The sequence below is a fragment of the Passer montanus genome, unplaced genomic scaffold (assembly GCF_014805655.1).
Source record: "Passer montanus isolate IOZ18808 unplaced genomic scaffold, ASM1480565v1 scaffold200, whole genome shotgun sequence".
In the NCBI taxonomy this organism is placed as follows: domain Eukaryota; kingdom Metazoa; phylum Chordata; class Aves; order Passeriformes; family Passeridae; genus Passer; species Passer montanus.
Window position 1 is genome coordinate 198,442 of NW_024366593.1, and position 20,845 is coordinate 219,286.

Consider the following 20,845-nt stretch of genomic DNA (forward strand, 5'->3'; position numbering starts at 1 on the left):
TTTTACTGCTCTCTATAAAACTTGGGTGGAAGTATCTCATTGTAATTCTAATCTTCTTTGATGATGCATGTTTTGGGAATTTGTTTCCCTCATCTCTTTGGATCTGATAGTGACTAAGCAAAATATTGGAATAAAAAAAAATAAATGGAATTTTTTAAGCTCCACTAAGTGCATGCACAGCCAGAGTTTCTCTAAGTAAGATTAAATGATTCTGAAAAACATTTCCAGGTTCACGGAATTTCCTTTTGCCAAGCATAACCTGCTTTTCAGCCCTGATGTTAACTGCTATCCAAGGGCTCCCATGATTTTGTGGAGACTCCTTGAGGTGGCTGTTTTTGCAGACAGTGTAGTGGTGTGGATTTGTGAGCGGTGCTGCTGCAGGACGTTGTGTACAAGCGCATTTCCCCTCGTGCAGGCGCAGTCTGCAGCTCACCAGAGCACCCGTGCAGAGCAGGGCTCTTCCCATAGCGCTGGGAGCTGGGCACATCTGCCTCTGCCTGCCCACAGCTGGGGGATCCCCACACCAGGCAGAGCCTCAGCCCCTGGGGAGGAGCTGCCCTGAGGCCTTCTGCGCACATCTGCCTCTGCCTGCCCACAGCTGGGGGATCCCCACGCCAGGCAGAGCCTCAGCCCCTGGGCCGGAGCGGCCCTGAGGCCTTCTGCGCACATCTGCCTCTGCCTGCCCACAGCTGGGGGATCCCCACGCCAGGCAGAGCCTCAGCCCCTGGGGAGGAGCTGCCCTGAGGCCTTCTGCCGTTCTTGACAGAAATGTGAGGTGGTCATTGTGGGGATTTCTGAAACATGCAGCTTCTCTGCCTTAGGAGTACGAGGGGACACGGGCCTTACGGGCTCAGTAAGGTTGTTGTTCTGTGTGTACCTGCACTGAGCAGAGGGCAGGTGGGTTAGATGGATGAGGGGCTGGGAAAAGGGGATGGCTGAGGATTACCTGATAGCCAAATAGCGGTCCCCTCAAGACCAGGACAAGAATCAGATTGGGATATGGCTTTGAGAAAGAGGCATCTCTGCCTTTATGTTGGAGCTGTTTCTGCAGCCAGAATTACAGGAGCTGTTGATCAGTTCTTTCAGATATGTGAGGCAGAAAAGGGGCAGCACAAAGGGAATGGTTCTGTATTTCTGACATAATCAAAATTATCTTGTGCAAGACAGTTCCAAAGGAAACTAGTCGGGCTATTTTGAAATGCAAAGTTTGCCTGCATGTGACAAGCCTGGCATTCACGGACTTGCATAACAAGTGTTACTAAATTTTATATGTGGGGAGGCGGTTTCAGCTTTTAAAATAAAAATAGAGCCATGTAGGCCTTAGTAGTTCTATTGTTCTTTCACATGTGCCTGTGCTCTCCACCCCCTTCTTTTAGAGCTTAAAATAAGTAAATAATACATCATGTCACTGGCAGAAGCTAGTTTGAGACTTGCTTTCAAAACTGTTTCAAAAGTATAGAGCAGATGTGATTCCAGACTCAAGTGAACAAATGGGACACTGTTCATGGGCCCTAGGTTCACACTGCTCTAAAGGAATGTGATTTTTAAAGGAGGCTGATCTTCCTTGAGATTTTTCGCTGGAGTTTTTAAGTCATCAGTGCTTTTGTTGTTCTCCAGAAGAAGAGCTGGAAGCTTGCCTTTTCATGCTGAGATTCAAACGAAAGATGATAATTATATATCTACAGTTGCTTGAGCTTCAAGAAAGTGCCAAATACTGCAAGGTGACAAAACCATGGCAAATAGCTAATTCTGGATGTCTGAGGGATTCCTGAGGTCAGGAAAAGGATTTCTTAAAGCCTCAGATTGTTTTGATGGATGTTCTGCCAAACTCCCTTTGTACTAAGTTGTGATTATGATTAATACAACTTTCATTATTACCACTGTTTTCCTAGGATTCCCTTTTATTCTCTAGAGAAGTGTTATCAGCTTCAAGGTTCTCCTGATCTTGGCAGGTGCTGATGTTCTCTTTAGGTTTTGGCCAGTCATGTTTGGATAAAATGAGATTTGGTGCTTCTAATAATTTTCGATTTTGTAGCAAGGAGCATTTTAGATAGATGTCCACAGATCAACTCCCCTTCATCTCCAGTCACTGGTAGGATGGTGACTGGGCTCATTTCTGTTTTAAGCACTGCTTGGTCCTTTGAAATGTCTCTTTGTTGCCTGGATGTAGGTTTAGCATCACTGCAGCTGCAGCCGGGTCACCTCTTGCACACAGCGGCCTCGCTGCGTTGGGCAGCTCTCTGTCAGTCTGTCGTGTCCCTGTGCTGGTGTCCCTGGGCTTGCAGTGCTGCCAGGGGAACTCTGGGGATGGGCTGGCCATCTGTGCTGTCCCCAGGCTCCAGGCTTGCCGTTCATTTCCTGGATCCATTTTCTGGTGTTGCAGTGATTCTGCCAGAGCACTGTGTGGGTTCCACTTGGGTATTTCCTACATTGACAGACTCCTAGCAGTCCATGACTGCCAATTTGTTGTGCTGCAGGTTTCATTAAGATGGCAAATTAGCACTGCTACTAGTGTAAAAATTGATGTAGAGAAAGTTTTCTGTTTTGTGCCATTTTCACATTCAATCCTTTATCCTCTTCCCCAGGCAAACCCAGTACTTCTCCTCCAAGTGACCTCTGCAGCGAGCTTTCCTAGCAAGGTGCAGAACTGACATAACATCATGTATCTGACATATGGAACTATCTGTGAGTGGAGGGGCTTCGTTCTGCTCATCCAGTGTCACTTACACTCCTAAGCTTTTCCAGCACGCCCTTTTAAATCCTGACACAAATCAGCAGCTCAGGGCTGAGACTGGTGTTCACAAGGAGCTGTGATGGGATGAGCTGCTTTATTTTCCACTTGTTTTCAGAGCACAATGAAAGTATTCCTGCAGCACTTGGAATGGTGCTTTCCAGGAGTGCTCTAAGGGGGTTTATAGTGTTTCTTGAGGAGTGAGCAAGTTTGCCTGAGGAAAGTCAAGAAAGCACTATTTCATTTTAATCCCCATCTCCCCTCCTTTTAATCAGTCAGTTTCAGGGTGAGAATATCTGGCAGCTCCAGACTGATTCGAGTCTGCTGTCTGTGCTCATAAGTTAGAATCACAGAACCATAGAATGCACTGAGTTGGACTGGACCATCAGTCCATCACTGAGTCCCAGCTCCTGGCCCTGCAAAGAGCATCCCAAGAGTCTCACTGTGTGCTTGAGAGCATTGTCCAGACTCACCTGATTGATTTGTTGGGGGTTTTTGTGCTCTCAGCAGGTTTTATTTATTTATTACATTTTTTATTGCCATCTATCACCTGAATCATCAGGATTTCCTTCCTTTAACACATCTGCAGGCACTGCTGTGAGACAGGAATCTGGTATTTTACTGCTTGTCTTCGTGTCTGTTTCATTCCAATTTGTGGATAGGTTTTCTAGTGATTTTTAACAGATCAGATGCTGTATTTCATTTTTTTGTAAGTTTTTCTCAATTTTAGTGGTTTTCATGTTTTTGTCTAATAGATCTGCTGTGTTGGTACTTATTTTCCCTTGCAAAGATGCCACGTTTATCTGGAATACTTGCTATTAGCTGGGTTTTGGGGTGCAGTTAACCCCTGTGAAGTTCCCTGAGTGTTTCTCCTGCTGCTCTGACATGTGGTGTCTGTTCTCTGGGATCCCAGTTACTTTGTTTTCTGCTGTGACTTGACTGGGGTTCTGCCTTCTTCCATTCCTTCCCCAGTTGGTTCAGTTACAATGTCTGCTCCCCAGGGAGTCTCAGCTGGTGTGTGGTGTTCTCCTCTGTACTCGTTTCATTTCCCTGGTAGCTGTGTGATCCCAGGAGTGCTGCTGCTGTCACCTGCAGGGCAGCCACTGAGCAGGATCCAAGCAGTGGGGCTGTACAGACCCCTGGATTGCACTGCTCACGTAGTGGCACTTGCAAATTACACTGTTTGTTTGCTTGTTGGAGTCTGAGCCTGATTCTCAGTAACTAGTTTCTTAACAGTTTTACAATGCTTTTATTTACTGGCTTCCAAACAAAGACTTTTAGTATTAATCAGGTGCATTGTAGTGACTGAGAGCTCCTGTAACTGCAGTGTGAAGGATTGTCTGGCCTGTGGGTGACCTCTGTGCTGCCCATGGCCTGTTGGGGCTGGGCAGGGACCCCATGGCCCATTGCCTTCAGCTGGACCCCTTCTGTGCTGTGTTCCTGTGCAGCTCCCCCAGAGCTGCTCTGCCCCTGGGGTGGGCAGCCCGGGGCAGGGCAGGTGAGTGCAGGGCTCTGTGAGACAGTTCCACTTCCCTTGGGCTCCAGCCACGTGTTGGTTTTAGGTAAACAAGTGCATGTAAGTAAACAGTCTCAAATATCCAGTCGTTTGGGTAAACTCCAACTGCACCTTCAGGACCAGGAGCTTGGCTGCTCAGCTCAATCTGACTCACTCTGTCCTGCTTTTAGAGCAGGCGGAGATGTCAGTAGTCTGTTCAGTAAAGGCAAAATTGCCTTGCTGAAATTGGTAATAAACTTGATTATTCTCTAGTTTTTTTAAATAGAAACAGATTTTAAAAATAATCTGTGTACCACAGTTCTCATTTTCTGTAGGCAGAAGAGTCATCCTGGGTATTTTAGCACTAAAAAATAGCAGTATTTCTAATGGTTCCTAAAAGAACCATCCAAGTGTGGATTGACAGCCCAAATCTGGGAGGATACCTGTAAATATTAGTACGGTACATCAGGCAATTCCAAACAGCACCAGCATTTTCTTCATAATCAGTGATGCTTTGCTTTCTTCTAAACCTTGGTTCTTAATGCTGAACTTAATTGCAGATTGAGTAGATGCATTTATGTGCATCTGCTGATAGGAGTAATCAATCCAACAAGATGTCTTGTTCGTTCTTGTTTCCACCTTTGTGGCATTTGATATTTGATACATCCAGTATAATGAACATGCAAGTGTGCTTGTTCTGTAGTGATACTGACACAACATAGCTCCTTAAATTCAAAGTGTCAGCATTTCAGTGACTTGGTTGGTAAATCTGAGTGTCTGGTGGTACTGTGAATTCAAGAAGCCTTGGGTCACCATCCAGCAGAGTGTGCTGCAGCCTTGAGAGGGAAGCACCAGAGCAGGTCAGGCTCCTGCTTTTACTCGGGCACCCATTTCCCCCCTTGGAGCAGAGGCCCTGCTCCAGTTCCACCTCCTGACACTGTACCCGTGTGAAGTTCATCTGTTCCTGCAGGGTGCTCTTCCTGCCAGTTTGAAGCACAGAACCATGGAATGGTTTGTGTTGGCAGGGGCCTCAAGGACCATCCAGCTCCACCCTCTGCCCCGAGCAGGAGCAGCTTCTACTGGAGCAGGTTGCTCTCTGCCCTGTCTGTCTGAATCACTGCTGATACTGTGCAGCTTGGTTTTATGGCTCAAAACAATTACAACCACTGCTTCAAAACACCTCCTGCTGCACTTGTGTCAGCCTCCAGGGGTTAGCTGTGGCCAGGCTCTTCCAGACCCCAGGGCTCCCATTTTTCCCTGCCTGGTTTTAATGGAGTGCCACGGGCATGCTTGTGGGAACAAGCAGTTCTTGTCCCCAGCAGGGACAGAGCTGCAGAGTGATCTCTGCTGTTATGGGTGGGGTTTAACATTCAAACACTCATTTTCAGTGTGTCAGTAGCTTAGCGGAGTCCTGAGCTTTCACTGAAGACAATTCCACTGGAAGTGTTTGGAGGTGCTGTTGTTAGCCAGTTAAATGAAAAAGTCCTTCTGCAATGCTCTTTGGCTGTGCAACTGTAGGCCATTAAATCTGCTGTCTTCTTTTGCAGTGACCCCTATGTGAAGCTTTCCTTGTATGTAGCAGATGAGAACAGAGAACTTGCTCTTGTGCAGACAAAAACTATCAAAAAGGTACGTATATACTCTTTCTAATCCCATGGCTTTGGAAGGATTAGGAACACTGGAACACAGTTGTATAACATAATGCAGCACTAATTAAAGTCATTACATACATGTCTATCGAGCAGCTGGATAATGTGGATGTCTCCTGAGCAAGATCTGACAACAAGTGCCTGCACCTCAGTGTGTCTGGCCTGGAGACAGCACCTCGTGTTGCATATTGTTCCCTAAAGCTTGGCTGCACCATCCACAGATTCTTTCTTGAAATCCATATTTCCTTGGAAGACATGGCTGAAATAAAGGACTGAGAAATTCTGTTTTAATTATCATTTATCTGACTTTCAGCAAAAATGATCATTCTGTTCAAAATTTCCATTTTCAAAATGTTTTCTTAATGTGGGAATTTAAAACAACTAGATGACAGAAGGTACACTGTAAGAAAAGCCTGGGATTTCTTACATTTTTAATTAGAACCAAAATGGAGTTTCAATTAATTTCTCAGTTTTAGTTCACACAAACAAAATTCCACCAGGGGATATTTGTCATTATCAGGACCCTAAGATTATCAGACCCTAAGGACATTTTTTTTTTATTTTGCTGATATTGGGGGCAGAGAGGAAAGTAGTCATAAGCTGTATGAAAAGTAAGGGAAAATAATGACTTGTCATTTTTATGGAGGTATTTAGAATCAACAGGGGTTCAGTTGAAAGCATGGCTGCAAAACAGAATAGTGGGGAGAATTTTGTTAGTGAGAGCACAAGCTGAAATGGTGCAGTTCTAAAATCAGGATGTTGGGTGATATGAGAAAGCCAATGTGGAATCCTGGAGGTGTGGAAGATCCAAGCAGGACTTGTCCCAGAAGCAGGGCATGTTTGATGTGGAAGAGGAATTTTTCAAAGACTCCCTGGTTAGCCATTAGTGCTTGTTTCATTTTCATACTGCATCTGCCTTTTTTCACTGTTTGTTCTCACTGTCAGTTAAAGCCCAGACATTCTCAGTCATTTCTGTACTAGTGGTATTAACCCATATGTTGGAAAGTTCTACTTGGTCATGTCTGCTTTGAATTGTTAAATTTCATCCCGAGGCAGAGTTCTCCCTGTGCAAATTGCAATCCTCTCTCTATTTTGTAAATAGCAAACATCATTAGCACATCTGAGTTTTGAGTTAAAACCATTAAAAAGTACCGAGTACAGTTGATCTGAGGAATGACTGACTGGCAGTTACCTCCTTCAGCTCTGTACCTGTGTCTAACCCTTCACAAGTTTCTCGTTTTTCTCCTTGTTTTTGTGTTCCTCAGTTGAATGGGTAACTCAGTGCAGCACTGCCTTGCAGGAGTGCTTTTGGGACAGCAGAAGGAGCTGCAGTGTCCCCTTTTTGTTCTCCTTTTCCCTGTCCTGTGCTGCTGTCTCATCTCTATCCTACTGCACAGCTGGACTGTGCTTCTGGGAGTGCTTCATTGCAGCCAAAGGGGTGAAATGCACATTGTTTTCTTGCTCTGAAAAAACAAAGTTACCAGAAGAATAACAGCTTCATGTGGCGTGATCTACCTGGGTTAAATTTCTGAGGCTTTTTGTTTCAATTTATCTCCCTCCACAGTCAATCCAGCTGTGAGGTTTGATTAATGCTTTGTACTTCATTTTGGAGCTGTGTTTGGAGTACCCTGCTGAAAAGGCTCTCTCTGAAGTAGGCAAAGCTGGATTTGCTGTTTGCTGGCTTCAATCCTATAATTTGGTCAGTGTGTTCTCTAAATACCTGCTGGAATTTAAAAATTCAGATGAAGATTATCCAGTTTCCTAATTTGGTCAGTGTGTTCTTTAAATACCTGCTGGAATTTAAAAATTCAGATGAAGATTATCCAGTCTCTTAATTTTTTCACCTTGACTGTGCTGAGCTCCAAAGACTTCTACCTTTCCCATATAGAATATTAAAAATATCTCCATCTCTGAGAACGCCCAGTGTTCAGGAGCATCTTTTCTCTCCATGTCCTCCTTTCTGTGCAGGGTTGAATGAAAACCCTTTTTTGAATACCCGAGGAAGGTCTAGCTCAGCTTGACTCCTGGCAGTCCTGTATGTGTGCAGCTCTTGCCCTTTTTAGGATGTAGCTCTTCTTGAGGTTGAGTTTTTGTCACTGTTTCCCTGCCCGTGTCTGCATGGAGCCATTCCTGCAGCTCCTTCTAAGACAAGTTTGTACTTTGTGACTCGGCCCACCAAGAGTGGGACCTGTAAAGGTGGGACACATTTCTGTGAGTTCCCAGGCATCACCAAAGACTCTGCTGCCTTGGCCATGGGATTTCCCTGAACTCTGTGCTTAAGCAGCATTTGGAATTAATGGGTTAGCATGGGCAGTAGTGCCACAAAACCCGTGTTAAGCCAGTGCTTTGTTTGGTGAATTGTGTGTACCCTCCCTTGCCACAGCAGTAGCGTTTGATGAGTACAAGTGGTTAAAATGTAACATTGTTTTCCTTAGTGCTTCATTGTAATTTGTGCTTTACTGAATACATTGTGCTCCTTCAGGGACAAAAGCTGAAAGTTTCTCTGCGCCCACAAGCCCGTCCCTGCTCCTCGTGTCACTGATTCACCTGCCCTTTACAGTGGAATTTTCTTTCAAGAGCTGTTCCTGCTCTGCCACGAGGTCCTGGACTCCCAGTTTGTAGAGACATGCAGTATAGCCAGCCCCATGTCCTGGGTATGAGGAATCTGTTGGATCTCTAGCAAGGAGTAAGAGAAACAGCCAAGATTCCCCTTCTCTGCTAGAACAGAATTGTCGTGGGTGTAAAGCCAATTTTTCCTGTCAGCTCTGCCCGTAAATTTCTGCTGTGTGAGAGCATGAGGGAATGATTTGGCACGAGCACAAAAACATTGGACATATTGTCCAATTGTTTTTATACATGCCCAAATTACTGTTTGTAGCTCTCATCTCTTTTTTATCAAATTGTTATGTCATGCTTGAGCTCACTTCAGCTGGCAATCTATATGCACGTTTATTCTGTGCATTGTAGTCAGGTTGCTAAAATTATAATCTTTGGGCTGGGAAGATATTGGAAGAATATCTGATCTATTCCAAGGAATAACCTTTTCTTTTGGTTTTATTTCTGGTGGGGTTTTTTTGGTGTTTTTCTTTTTTTTTGGCTTTTAAAATGTTTCTGTTTATTTCACAGTATAAATCTGAGTATATTCTTGTAGCCCTGAAGTTACCTTTGTGTTTAAAAAAAATTATTCTGAGTTTAAATGAATCTTGAGAATGAAATGTCTTCAGATTTTAGTTCTATAGGTTCTCAATGATTTGTCTTTTAATCATCAAATTCTTTTTGTATTTAACATCTATTTTAGGATCATCTGACTCAAATATCCTCCCACATTTGGTTAACTCAATAGAGAATTTCTAGTTGGCAATATATTTTTCAATTTCTTTTATTACATGCTTTTCTTTCTCTTTTATTTCCCTAGAAAACTGTCACTTGCATGTATGTTTTTGTAAGTGCACACCAGAAAACTTAAACATTGGATGTAAATATTGTTATTTCTTTTGCAGACACTGAACCCTAAATGGAATGAAGAGTTTTACTTCAGAGTAAGTTTCTCTTTATTTACAGTAATTATTAGAACATGTTTTCTGTTTGTTTGTCAAATAGATTGTGCAGCTAACCTTAGTTTCTGTTTGTTGATATGTTTACTCCAAAGGCCCTGAAGTACTTGCTGTTGTGTTTGTGAGGGGTGGATGCTCAGCAGGAGTTGGCTCCAGGCTCCCTAGAAACTGTTTCCCAACCTGCAGTTACATAATCGAGAAGGGCAGTAGCTTTGCTGCTCAGTTGCAGACAATACTTTTCCAAAGAACAGCTGACATTTGCCTTTCAGTGTAGCTGTGGCTCCCACAGAAGCAGGTCGGGTGGGATTTCAGGGGGTTTCAGACATTCATCTCGAGCAGTGCTGAGGGCTGCTGTGGCGGCGGCTGGCAGTTCCGTGGGTGTGGGGAGCTGTGGGACAGCAGTGCCACCAGGGGTGTTCCCTGCAGGCCTCAGCATCGTGGGGACACATGCACCAAACAGCTTTGCAGCTGAGTAATGCAGCTCTGAAATCTCAGGAAAAGGGAAGCACAGCACTGCTGCAAAACCTCTGCTGTAGTTCACAGATGCTGTTGGAACATCTTGAATGCCCTCAGCAATAATGGCACCTTAGACCCTGTTTTGTGTGTCACAGTTCTCTGGTTTTCTCAAAACTGGGAAGTCCATCTCCAGCCCACAGAATTGTGGTATATTATTTCTAAATTTTCTTAATTAAACATGCTGGTCATAGTAACTCAGCTTGCAAAGATTTTCTGAAAAAAATACAGTAACTGGATCAAACACTAAAACTTTTTGTTGTTTAATAGCATCTCTTCGGTCTTTCTGACAGAGTTCTTTTTATGTTTGATTTTGTCCTTTTAACTGTTGGCAGTCTTTCTGCTTCAGTTTAAATAAATAATTTTCTGGAGGTATATTTGCTGTTTTCAGGTGTTGGGGAGATTTCTGCTGGGTGTTCCAAGGGTGTGTGCTAAATGGGCTAGAGATGGTGAGCAATGGACAGTCAGAACCATATCTGAATATAAATTCTGCTGTTGCTCCTCGTAAATCAGTCAGTCAGGGAGCCCTGACAGTCTGTCCAGCCTGGGACTGGAGACCTCTGCCAGGGAGATGCAGTAACTGAGTACAGCAAGGAAATGCAGCAAAACTGTTGCTCCTCATAAATCAGTCAGTCAGTCAGGGAGCCCTGACAGTCTGTCCAGCCTGGGACTGGAGACCTCTGCCAGGGAGATGCAGTAACTGAGTACAGCAAATAAAAGCTTTCATGTCGACTGCCAGGCTCTTCCCAGTTGCAGTAAGGTTCTGGTGCTCCAATTCAAGTAAAGATTTACATCAGACCTGTTAGTCCTGTCCTGGTTTGGTTTGATTGCTGCCTGAGCTAGTACAGGTTGTTATTGTCCAGCTGCTGAACTCGCAGTGACATTTGGATTTTCTCACAGGTAAACCCAACCAACCATCGGCTCCTGTTCGAGGTGTTTGATGAAAACAGACTGGTGAGTGCTTGTCTTAGTTGTGTCACACTAATCACAAGGCTCTGTGTGCCACAGCCTAAAGGTGTCTTCAGACTGTTCTTTCAGTGAGCGTGCCAAGAAACACAGATAGAGGTGTAAAAACCATTTGAGTCTGGGACTAAAAGGACACTAAAGTAGTGCCCTTCTGGGTCAGACCAAAATGGTCCTCCTCACTCTGTCCTTCTGCAGGCCTCTCCACTTCAAACCATTGAAGTCCTGACCTTTTTAGTTGCTGATAAAGCAGCTGCTTTATCATTTTAGTGTCCCTTTCCAGTCCTTTAATGCTTCTGCAGCTTGCTTGGGGAGGTGCCTCAGCTCACCAGAGCTGCACCTTGTGTGCACAATGCATGTGTGAAGGTTTGAGGTCGTGGCAGAATGATGCTCCCTTGGGTTTCATCTCTGCCTCACAACGCTCACAGTTGTTAGTGGGCTTTGTCTCACACTGAGTTTGGCTGCTGCAGTAGCTTTTCTGGAGGAGGCTCTCACCATCTGACTGCTGCTAGCCTCTGTTGTAGTTCTGATCCATGGGGAAAGCGTCAGTGTCCCTCTGTACAGCCGGGGTGGAAGGTGCCAGTGCAGTGGCACGCTGTTGGATGGCCCTTGGGGGTTTGCCTTTTGAACATTGTAACTCCAACTCTGTCCATGAGATCAGGAATTGACATTTTCTGGGCTGGGGGCAGTACAACCTTTACTGAACTTAAGATCAGGATCAGAGTTGCAAAGATACTTTCATTTAAAAAAGACAGTGTAAAAGCATCTGTCTTCAACAACTAGGTTCTTTCCTTCTATCTCCCTAATAAATAAAGAGCAAAGGAAGCCACACAAGCCGTAATCTGGGGAGAAAGAGGACTTGGCAGCTGAATGACTGGGTCTTTCCTCAGGGGGAAGTAAATTGGTGAACCGGTGGCGCTGTGCCTACAGTGGCTGACCAGGAGCATATTTATTTGTATATAATGATCATAATGACCACTTCAAACTGCCACGTGCATTGGAATGCAAAGGTGCCACAGGAGCAGGGAGGTGGGGTAGAGAGAAAGCTCGTATGCAGTGACAGCTGGGAAATGACAGCTTTGGATCCTTATTTCAGACATGCTGCTTTGGATTTTTGAGTTTGGGTGTGCAGTACCAGCCTTGCCCTGGCAGTTTCAGCACTTTTCATTGTTGAACCAATTTGTGTGTATTCTCCTTCTGGTCCTGCCTCCAAAGTCAGTCTGTCCTTGGGCTTGGAACCTCCTGGGCTTAGGAGCCATGGCTTTCCTTGCAGGAGGTCTATGGCAAGGTGACTGCTTTGGGGGGTTTGGAATAGCAGGTTCCCATCAGGTTGTGTTTATAGAATGAGGAGACACTGAACTGGTTTTACTGTGAACTGGCTTTACACTCATATACTTATTGTCAATACTTAAATGGCTTTTATGGGAAGGACTTTGTTCCTTCTTCCTCCCAAATTACCAAAGCACACTCTGTCTCTGCAGGTGTCTTTGCTTTTCTATTCCTCAATCTCAACAGAGTAAATGTGATGGAGCCTCATTTTGCATGCAGAGACCGTGTTATTGAGTAGCATGTTTTAGCTGAAAAATAAGATGAAATAATACCAACACCTGTGCTTCTACAAGGCAATCTCCAGGCCCATTGCTGTGTGGAAGCTGTTCCCATTTCTGTTGCATCTCATAATCCATATAAAGAACTGTGGGATTGTGCTGGCTGCTGGCAGTTTGATCTGTTTGAGCTGCCATTGCTCTTGGGATTGGTAATTTTGTGGTTTTGAAAGCAAGCTGCTTGCAAGCAGGGTTCAGATGTGTTGGCAGAGGACTGACCCGCCACATACAGGTTTTCAGAGCTGTGGGCAAGATTTGGGCTTCCCAGTTCTGGCAGGGAACAGCTGTCCAGGCCCTGAGATGGAGCTGCACTTCTGGTTAACCAGAGTTTCTTTTCTGGTATGTGCTAAGAAGTGTGTGCACCCTTCACGTGTGAGTGCCCTCTGTTGTGGCAGAGCTGATTCAGGGTGGTTGGTTCACGTCCTGGTGTATCCTGCCTGCCTGTCCTGAGCTCTGTGGCTCTCAGAGAGTGTAACTGTACCCGTGCTGGCAGTGCCACGCGTGGTGGCATTGCTGACTCCCTCGCTGGAGGCCAGCCAGGAGCAGGCAGTTCTGTGCAGAGACAAATCAGTACAAACGGACATGCAACACCCAGCTCCCTTTTCCCTCACCTGTACTGCCTGCTAAATCTGGAAAAGGAGCTTTCTGGCTTGCTGTCCTGCATGGTTCTGCTGGTTTTACTGTGTGAGAGATCTTTGCCATATGTACGATTGCTTTGTTTGTAATTTGTAGCTGCTCAAAGGGAGCTGCAGGTTATATTGCTGTTGGGGCCTTTTGAAGGCAAAAGTTTGTTAATTGTGTTATAAGCATGGTTAAAATCGAAAGCATAACCATGTCGTATTTATTCCTGTTCTGCCGTGACAGCCCAGAGCTGTAACACACCAAAATGTTATGCTTGAAAGAATTTTCCTCATTTGCATGCGGTGTTGACTTAAACTTTTAACAGAAAATGGAAGCGTTTTGTTGTAGTTACATTTTTCTGCAAGTGTGCCCTGTGAATCTGATGTGGTTTAGATTTATGGCAGTGCTGAGTGTGTTCACTGCCTCTGTCAGCTGCGAGAGCTCTCCCGCTGGGGCCGCTCCTCCCTGATGGAAAAGGAGCAGCTGGGAAGGTGCTGTTTCAGGCTCTTGCTGGCATTAAAAAAAAAAAAAAAAAGGAAAAAACAAACTCCTCACACACTTACATTGGAGAGGGGGAACCAGGCCACGTGACTCCCACCATCCTACCCTATGTCACCGTGTGTGTAGGAGCGCTGACTGCTCCTGCCCAATCATGCCTGGAATGCTGCTTGCCACTTGGGCTATTTCTGCTATCTGTCGCTCCCAGGGCTGCAGTGCTAACCGTTTGGCAGATGGGACACTTTTCCTCGGAGTTCATGTCTTTGGTTTTTAACTTCTGGCAGTGCCTGAATTGTTGCTGTTCTCCCTCTCCTTTTCTCCTCTCTGTAAAACCATGGCCCATCGGCTGCGGTTTCATTTTGGCTCTGGGAGAAGCAACACAGCCCCCGAATCGGAGATCCTTGCCCGGGAGAGAGAAGATGACTTTTTCATGGCATTCCACACGTTGCCAAGAAGAAGCAGCCCTCACGCGTTCTCGCGGCACGGAGCGGGTTATGGCGGCGACGGAGATGTGCACGAAGTGGGCTCCTTGAAGAGGAGCACATCCATGTTTATCCCGCAGCTGCTGAACGGCGTCGACGCGCGCCCCACCAGGAGCTCCTCCATGCAGATCTCGCTGCAGCGCAAAGCTGCCGACGGCTGCGCCGACGAGTGCGCGGCCCTGGAGCCCGCGGAGGAGACGCTTCCCTGGCGCTTCTCTGACTTCAGGGAGCCTTACGCATCCCCCGGTGAAAAGCGCTCTTCTCCGAGCGCTCCGCAGGTGCCTCCTGAAAGTTCTTCGCCCAGGCTGGTGGAAGAGTTGGGGCAGCAGACAGACGGAAGCGTTTGCTGTAACCGTAGAATGTTTTGTGGCACTAACCCCCAGAGCGAGGAGGCTCTGCCGGCTGCCCAGCGAGAAGAAGCAAGCGAGGCGGCTCCGGGTTTAAACATAAGTGGTGTGAGGATTCAGCATCGGGCCTCAAGTGCAGAGGTGCCTCAAGTTACTCTACTTCCCTTTGGTCCCGAGGCTCCAAATAGTGCTCCCACCTCTGAACCCCGGCGCTGGTCCTTGCAGCATGTGCCAGATCCCTCAGCAAATTCAGGGAAAAAGTTCTTTGTTCTCCAGTTACAGCAGCCACAGGCAAGCAGTACAGGCGCAGGAGGTGGAGGTAACTTTGGCTTTACTGGAACCAAAGGGGACAGATTGGTCAGGTACCCTCGGATACGGCTGGAAAGGAGTACTTCCTACCCTGTCCAGCCACCAGCAGAAGGAATTAGCCCCGCAGCTGATGGGCTGAACTCGGAGCTGCCTGGAAACAGCAGGAACAGGGCAGAAATACCTAGAAGCAATTCAGTAGAGAGGATGCCTCAAGGGCAGGGATGCTTGTTTAAAATCAGACCAGATCAAAACATGAGGCAGCAGCACTTCAGGATTCTTGTCACGCGCGGGCCGGAAGAACAGAGTCAGGGGGCTGGTGAGGAGGGTCGTGGCACCCCTGCTCCTGCGGCAGCCGGCACCGCAGTAAGTATGATGCTGAGCCTGCTGGGCTGGTGAAACAGACTGCCTTACAAAGGCTGCCAGGCTGGAGCCAACTGCAGCGCTTCCATTGTTAGTGCTGGAATGTTCTGTGCAGCAATCATCGTTATTTCTAATCTAATGTAGCTTTGCTCTCAGTTGTGATTACATCCACTGTAATATTTTCAGATCTTACTGTCACATGTTTCTTAATTCGCTGTTACGTCAGCTGGAAAGATTTTTTAAAATCAGAGCGTTCAAATAGCAAATTAAATGTTCCTGTTAGTTTAGTTGGCTGAGACCTTGCTGCATGAAGAACTCTTTGTGCACTCTGGTTTTAAAAAAAAAATGCTTTGGCACTTTCTAAGTGTAATGGACACACATGTACCTCTGCACACTTCTAAAATGTGTATTGTAATGAAATAGTTGTTAAGACTCTGGGAATCTTAGGGTAATTTAAATCAAAGTACTGACTTAGTTAAGGTACCAGCAAGTCTGGGGAATAAAATAATCTTTATTAGTTATTTCTTATAGTAATCTCATAGTAATTTTTCTTTCTTCCTTCTGGAAATGAAAAACATGTCATGCCTTTTGTATGCCACAAGTCCTGGTCCCAGTCCAAGTGCAAGTGGCTTGGCACAAGTCAGTAAACAGTCTTGTTTGGATTTGCCTCGATTTGGTGTTAGGATGGCAAAATTAATCTTCTGGGTTTGCTTTGTTCCAGCAGGTGAGGATTGACGGTTGATGTTTTTCAGGCACTTTTTCAAAGCCCAAAGTAGGATCGAAACTGAAGGGTTTAGATTAGTCATTTGCTTAAATTGCTTTGCTGTGCAATCCAACACGGCCCACTCGAGTTCCCAGCTCGGGGATGCTGTATTTAGCATGGCGAGCTCTGGCTCCAGCTGTGGCACGGCCTGAGGAGATTTCAGCCTCCATGGCTCCTGTGCTCTCAGGCACTGAAATGCAGCACAGGGACAGCTGCTCCCTGCAGCAAGGCCAGGGGTGACTCTGCAGCTTTCCCATGGAAGAGCTCATGGACTCCGTGCCTTCCCAGCCTTCTTTCTGGGAGCTCTTGAAAGCGTAACATGGAAAGAAATCCCTTCCTGGTACGGGTTTGGTTCCAGGACGTGTAAGGGAGCAGAAAAAAGTATGTCTGATTTTCCCTTTCCTCTTTGCTATCCCTTGCTCCTTTCCAAGATGAGCTGTTCATGGAGACCCACTACAGCCAGTTCTGTAAGTAGCACAGAGGCAGCAGAGCTTTGCAGAGATGTGCCCTGGGGTTTGTGCAGCAGTTCTCCTTTTCCTAAAGGATCTCCCCTCCCTGCTTTCATCCCCCCCTGTAGTAACAGTTCCCATCCCAAGGACATGCTTCAGTGTTCCCAGAGGAGAATGAGGAAATTTGTTCTGTGCTCTTGGTTTGAGTGACCGTGAGGAATGGATTGAGGCAGCTGTGCAGCATGGCAGGCACAGAGGTGCCCGGCCCACACAGCACTGCATCCCGCAGGGCAGAAACTCTCAAAGGAAAAGAACTAACTGAAACTTAAACCGTTTTTCTGGAGTTTCTCTTCCTTGTAGTAAATCCAGAAATACTGTGGGTAGAGGTGATGGACTGGGCAGGACGCCAGGGGAAGTGTGGGGGATGGAAGCTTTTGGGACGAGTTTTGTTGCATTTTTTGACCACAGAACATTACTTGTTAAGGTGCCATTTTCAATCTGTCCCACAGAAGTTTGTTTGAAAGATCTATGATGCGAGTAAGGGAGTACCTGAAGTACCTGATCTCTTGAGCTGAGGGGAGGGGTTTATATGGTTGCCATGGTTTATAGTTGATAGTGTTAAAGAAAAATAATTGTGCTGTGTCCCAGTGCAAGAGGTTTATGTGTATGTGATTGATATAGGGCCTGGGCCGGGGCTGGGAGCAGCAGCTGCTGCAGCCTGATTTATCTCAGAGCAAACATCCGAGCGGGCGTCTGCAGTCCTGCTGCTCCGAGTGCTTGTGACCTTTCAAATATCTGCTCTTTTACACAAGTGCTTTGGGCCAGGCAGGATGTCTTTCATTACCAGACAGAGTCAAATATTAAGTAAAGGCTGAGCTCATGTCAAGCTCTGAAAAATTGTATTTGGAAGCCTTGTTGCAAATTCTTTTGCCTGCTCTGATATTTTATATGCCGTGCAATAGAATGTCTGTGCACTGTGCATATCCCGCATACTGCTGTTGTTTATCATTGGGGCTGAGAGTGCAGAGCTGGATTTGTGGGAAACACTTCAAAAATGTATTGGACAACTGCTGGAGAGAGCTGACAAAGGCATCTTTGTGAGCAAAAACCAGCATGCCCTAACAAAGTGTTGCAGGAGTAGGACTGAATTATATTTAGTAAACAAACAGAAGTGGCACCTGTGAGTTTGGCAGGCCTGCATTTCTCACAGCTCGGCTCTTCCTCTCCTTTCTTAGGAATCATGTTAGAATAAATACTGCTCCTCCTTCAGGGATCGCTACCTGGACTCTTAACAGGCATGTCTAGGAAATAATTGCCGTGGCCGTAGCTGGAGGTTCAGATGGTTCAGAGGAATAGTGCTGGGAGTTTGCTGGCTCTCCACTCGCCCTGCGAGGAGTGCGGGTGGCCATCTGGGAAGCCTCTGCTCTCTGCACACAAGGACTTTGTTGACAGCTGCAGGTAGAGGATGATGAATTCCATTCCTTGGGTCTCTAGGTTTTCTGTTAAGGACAAAATCAGTTCTTCTCAACAAGAAATCACCTGCCCCCTTTCTAAATTCTGGTGTCTGTCAGCTTGCAGCCTGTTCTGAAGCTCTGGCTGTTGGGGAGGGGGCAGGGGGTGCACTCAAACCTGAGCTGGTTTTCAAGGCAGCGAGTACCCAGGACCTGAATGAAGTTTGCTTTTTTTCTTCTCCCCCTGTGGGTGGGGGACAGATAGTTCATGGCAAGTGGTGTAAATTAGCTTGCAGAATTAAGAAACCCATTTGTAACTTTTAGTTAAGTTTTCAGAGTCAAGAATTGGCAGTGCTGTCGTTTTACCTCATCCCTCCACATTCCCAGAGCTCCCTGGGATTCTGAATTTTGTGTCAGGCATTTTTCTTTTTCTCCTTGAAAATTGTATCTGTGAAGAAGCCAGAATAAGACTTCAAGCAGCAGAGATGGAAATAGTATCACTTTTTTAAATAGCAGTAATAAACCCTTTGCTCCCGCATGGAAAATCTGTATGTGAGTTTGGGTACACAGCAATCTCTAAAGTGGAGAATTTATAATGGAAATGCTGACAGGGGTTTAACGCTGCAGGTGCCAGCCAGAGCTGCCTTGGTGCAGATCTAGCCACAGAAAATTACAGATAAGAAAGCAGAGTGTTGATTGCTTTTTGTGCTGTTCAGCTGGTTTTCTATTTGAGAAAAGCTGTCAAGTAGTGATGAGTTTCAGAATGTGCATGTTTTATACACATAAACAGAACAGAAGTTTTGCATGTGAACTGAAGTTTTTAGTTCAGCAGCTATTCCAGAGCCAAATCTATCCTGTTTAGTTAGTCTCCAGATTAAATCTCATTGTAAAATACATTGCTGTGTCTCTTCATCTGAAGTCCAGGATGAATACCAGGATGGCATTGGGAGCTTCCAAAAGTCAGCAGTTATGTACAGAAAAATTAATTCATTAAACCAGCATTATGACCAGCCAGGTGTTTGTCTCCGAAAGGAATGAAAAATGAAAAGGGTGTGTTGGAGAAGCTGAAGGCAAAGGAATGAGATGAGTTGTTCAAATCAAATGAAAATTGCACTTTTTGCTGTGATGTGAGTCCAGGTCTGTCAGTGCTTTGGTGAAAGCTGCAACTTCCCTTTCGGCCTGGGCTGGAAATAAAAACTTCCAGGATGTATTTTATGGATTATAGAAAATCATTTTTACAACTCTGTTGTAAGGTGGGAGTTTTCTCTTCAGGGAGAGAGAGATTCAGCTCCAAATGCCCACGAGCATGATTGCCAGCTTGTCTCAGGGGCTGTCCCTCGTCCCTGGGGAGGAAGGGCAGGGCAGAGCCAGAGGCCTCGGAGCTGTAAGCTGTTGCTCAGCAAGCACCTCGAAGATGCTTTAAGACTAATCTTCTGATCGTTAATTTTAGGAAATAAACCTGATGCTGACTCTGTGATTGCTTCTGTCTCTTACCTCTCTGTGCAATAGTCAGTCTCTTCTCATTTCTGTCCTTTTTGCTCACCAGTCAGTTGTGTGCAGTCACACCTACAGCATTAAAAATAACAGGTAGAATGAGAAACATTAGGAATTACAGTGCAAGTAGTTTAAAACATAATCAATGATTAGCTTGGATGTCATCCAGGGCCTAAGTATGCTTTTGTGAGTCAGCTCTGTGCATAAAATTGCATACTGAAATAAACTCTATTTCCATTTTTGAGCAGTTGCCTTGTCTCTGATGTGAGGCTGGATACCAGCAATTTCTGAAAGGGTTTAGTAACACATGAAGTATGAAAAAGAGGTTTTCAGTAGTCAGTTGATTTGTGATGACATTATTTGAGGTCTATTACATGTTTTTAATTTACTGTGTAAAAATACCTGCTCTTAACTGAGCAAGTGAAATACAATTTGGTTTTGTTGTTTGCAAATGTGGGGAATGGCACGCTGGCTGAGCAGGGAAAACCTTCCAGGAAACATTGCACTGTGGGAACTGGTCTTAACAGATTTGTTTTGGTCTGATGTCACCATTTTTTAATATCTTTCTGGCCTTGCAGCAGCGCCGCAGTGCAAATGTCTTACAGGAAAGCAAACCTCACCTGCTTTATATTTAGTGAGGGAACTGAAATCAATCTACTCTTGCTCTTGCCATCCCCCAGTCAGTCTCACAGTGTTTATTCCTTAGGGAATTAACATTGCATTGTGCTGGGGTTTGGGTGTTTTGTTGTCCCTTCACGAAGGTTCAGTAAAAAGAGGAGGCAGAGAAGGGTTCGTGCAGAAGCTTTGGTTGCTGTCCCTGTCTGTGCTTGCAAATCCTGTGAATTCAGTGTAATTACCCAACTCCACTTTGGCCAGCCTGTACCTAACAATGTGAAATGCTTTCCTGTCCCGTGGAATAGGTCCCGTGGCACCTTTGTGCCCCGCAGGGCCGCGCTGTGTGAAGTGTCTGGGTCACGCTGCCTGGCACTGCTGGGGAGGGCACGGGAGGGCACGGCCGCCGGGCTGTGGGTGGTGGCACGGCTCCTGTGCCCCGGTGCCGAGCTGGCTGGGCAGGTGACATCGCTGGGCTCCTTGTGCCAGGTGCAGCCCAAACAGACGCGGGGAGAGCAGGGAGGGAGGCAGGAGGAATGCGAGGCGCCGGCAGGGCCAGCTCCATTCTCCACGGAGCTGCTGTGGGACTGGGCACCGTCCCTTCCCTTCCCAGCACGGGCAGGCTCCTGCAGAGGGTTCCTGCAGCTCGGAGCTGGCCAGAGCTCTTCCTTGCCTTTTGTTCTGCTCTGAATGTCATGGTTGGCCGTTCTGAGCAGACGTTTGCAGCCAGTAGTGCTGGAGTTCTGGCTTTTCTGGTTTTTGCTCTAATCAAATCATTGTGCCGAATTCCAGAACACAAACAAAATAAATTCAAAAATAAAGCATGTAACAAACTTTTCAAGGTTTTTTCTGTGTTCTTGCAATTTCACACAGAGAGTTCCTATTACCAGCTACCCGCTGAATTTTCAACTGAGTGCAATTTAAATTACCCACCATAAAAAATCTGGCAG

The 20,845-nt window shown here is 45.9% G+C and overlaps 1 protein-coding gene across 14 annotated transcripts in view; it reads left to right on the top strand.

Moving 5' to 3' along the window:
- The window catches only part of NEDD4L (NEDD4 like E3 ubiquitin protein ligase), an 88,765-nt gene that overhangs the window by 29,403 nt on the left and 38,517 nt on the right, over nucleotides 1-20,845 (top strand). For 5 of the 14 annotated variants that reach the window (XM_039708399.1, XM_039708400.1, XM_039708401.1 and 2 more), the window contains 3 exons: nucleotides 5,774-5,855; nucleotides 9,376-9,414; nucleotides 10,843-10,896. In XM_039708399.1, coding sequence (XP_039564333.1) covers nucleotides 5,774-5,855; nucleotides 9,376-9,414; nucleotides 10,843-10,896 — 175 coding nt within the window. Of the gene's footprint in view, nucleotides 1-5,773; nucleotides 5,856-9,375; nucleotides 9,415-10,842; nucleotides 10,897-12,857; nucleotides 15,130-20,845 lie in introns of those variants that run through there. The other 9 variants (XM_039708394.1, XM_039708395.1, XM_039708396.1 and 6 more) reach the window with 6 other exon arrangements.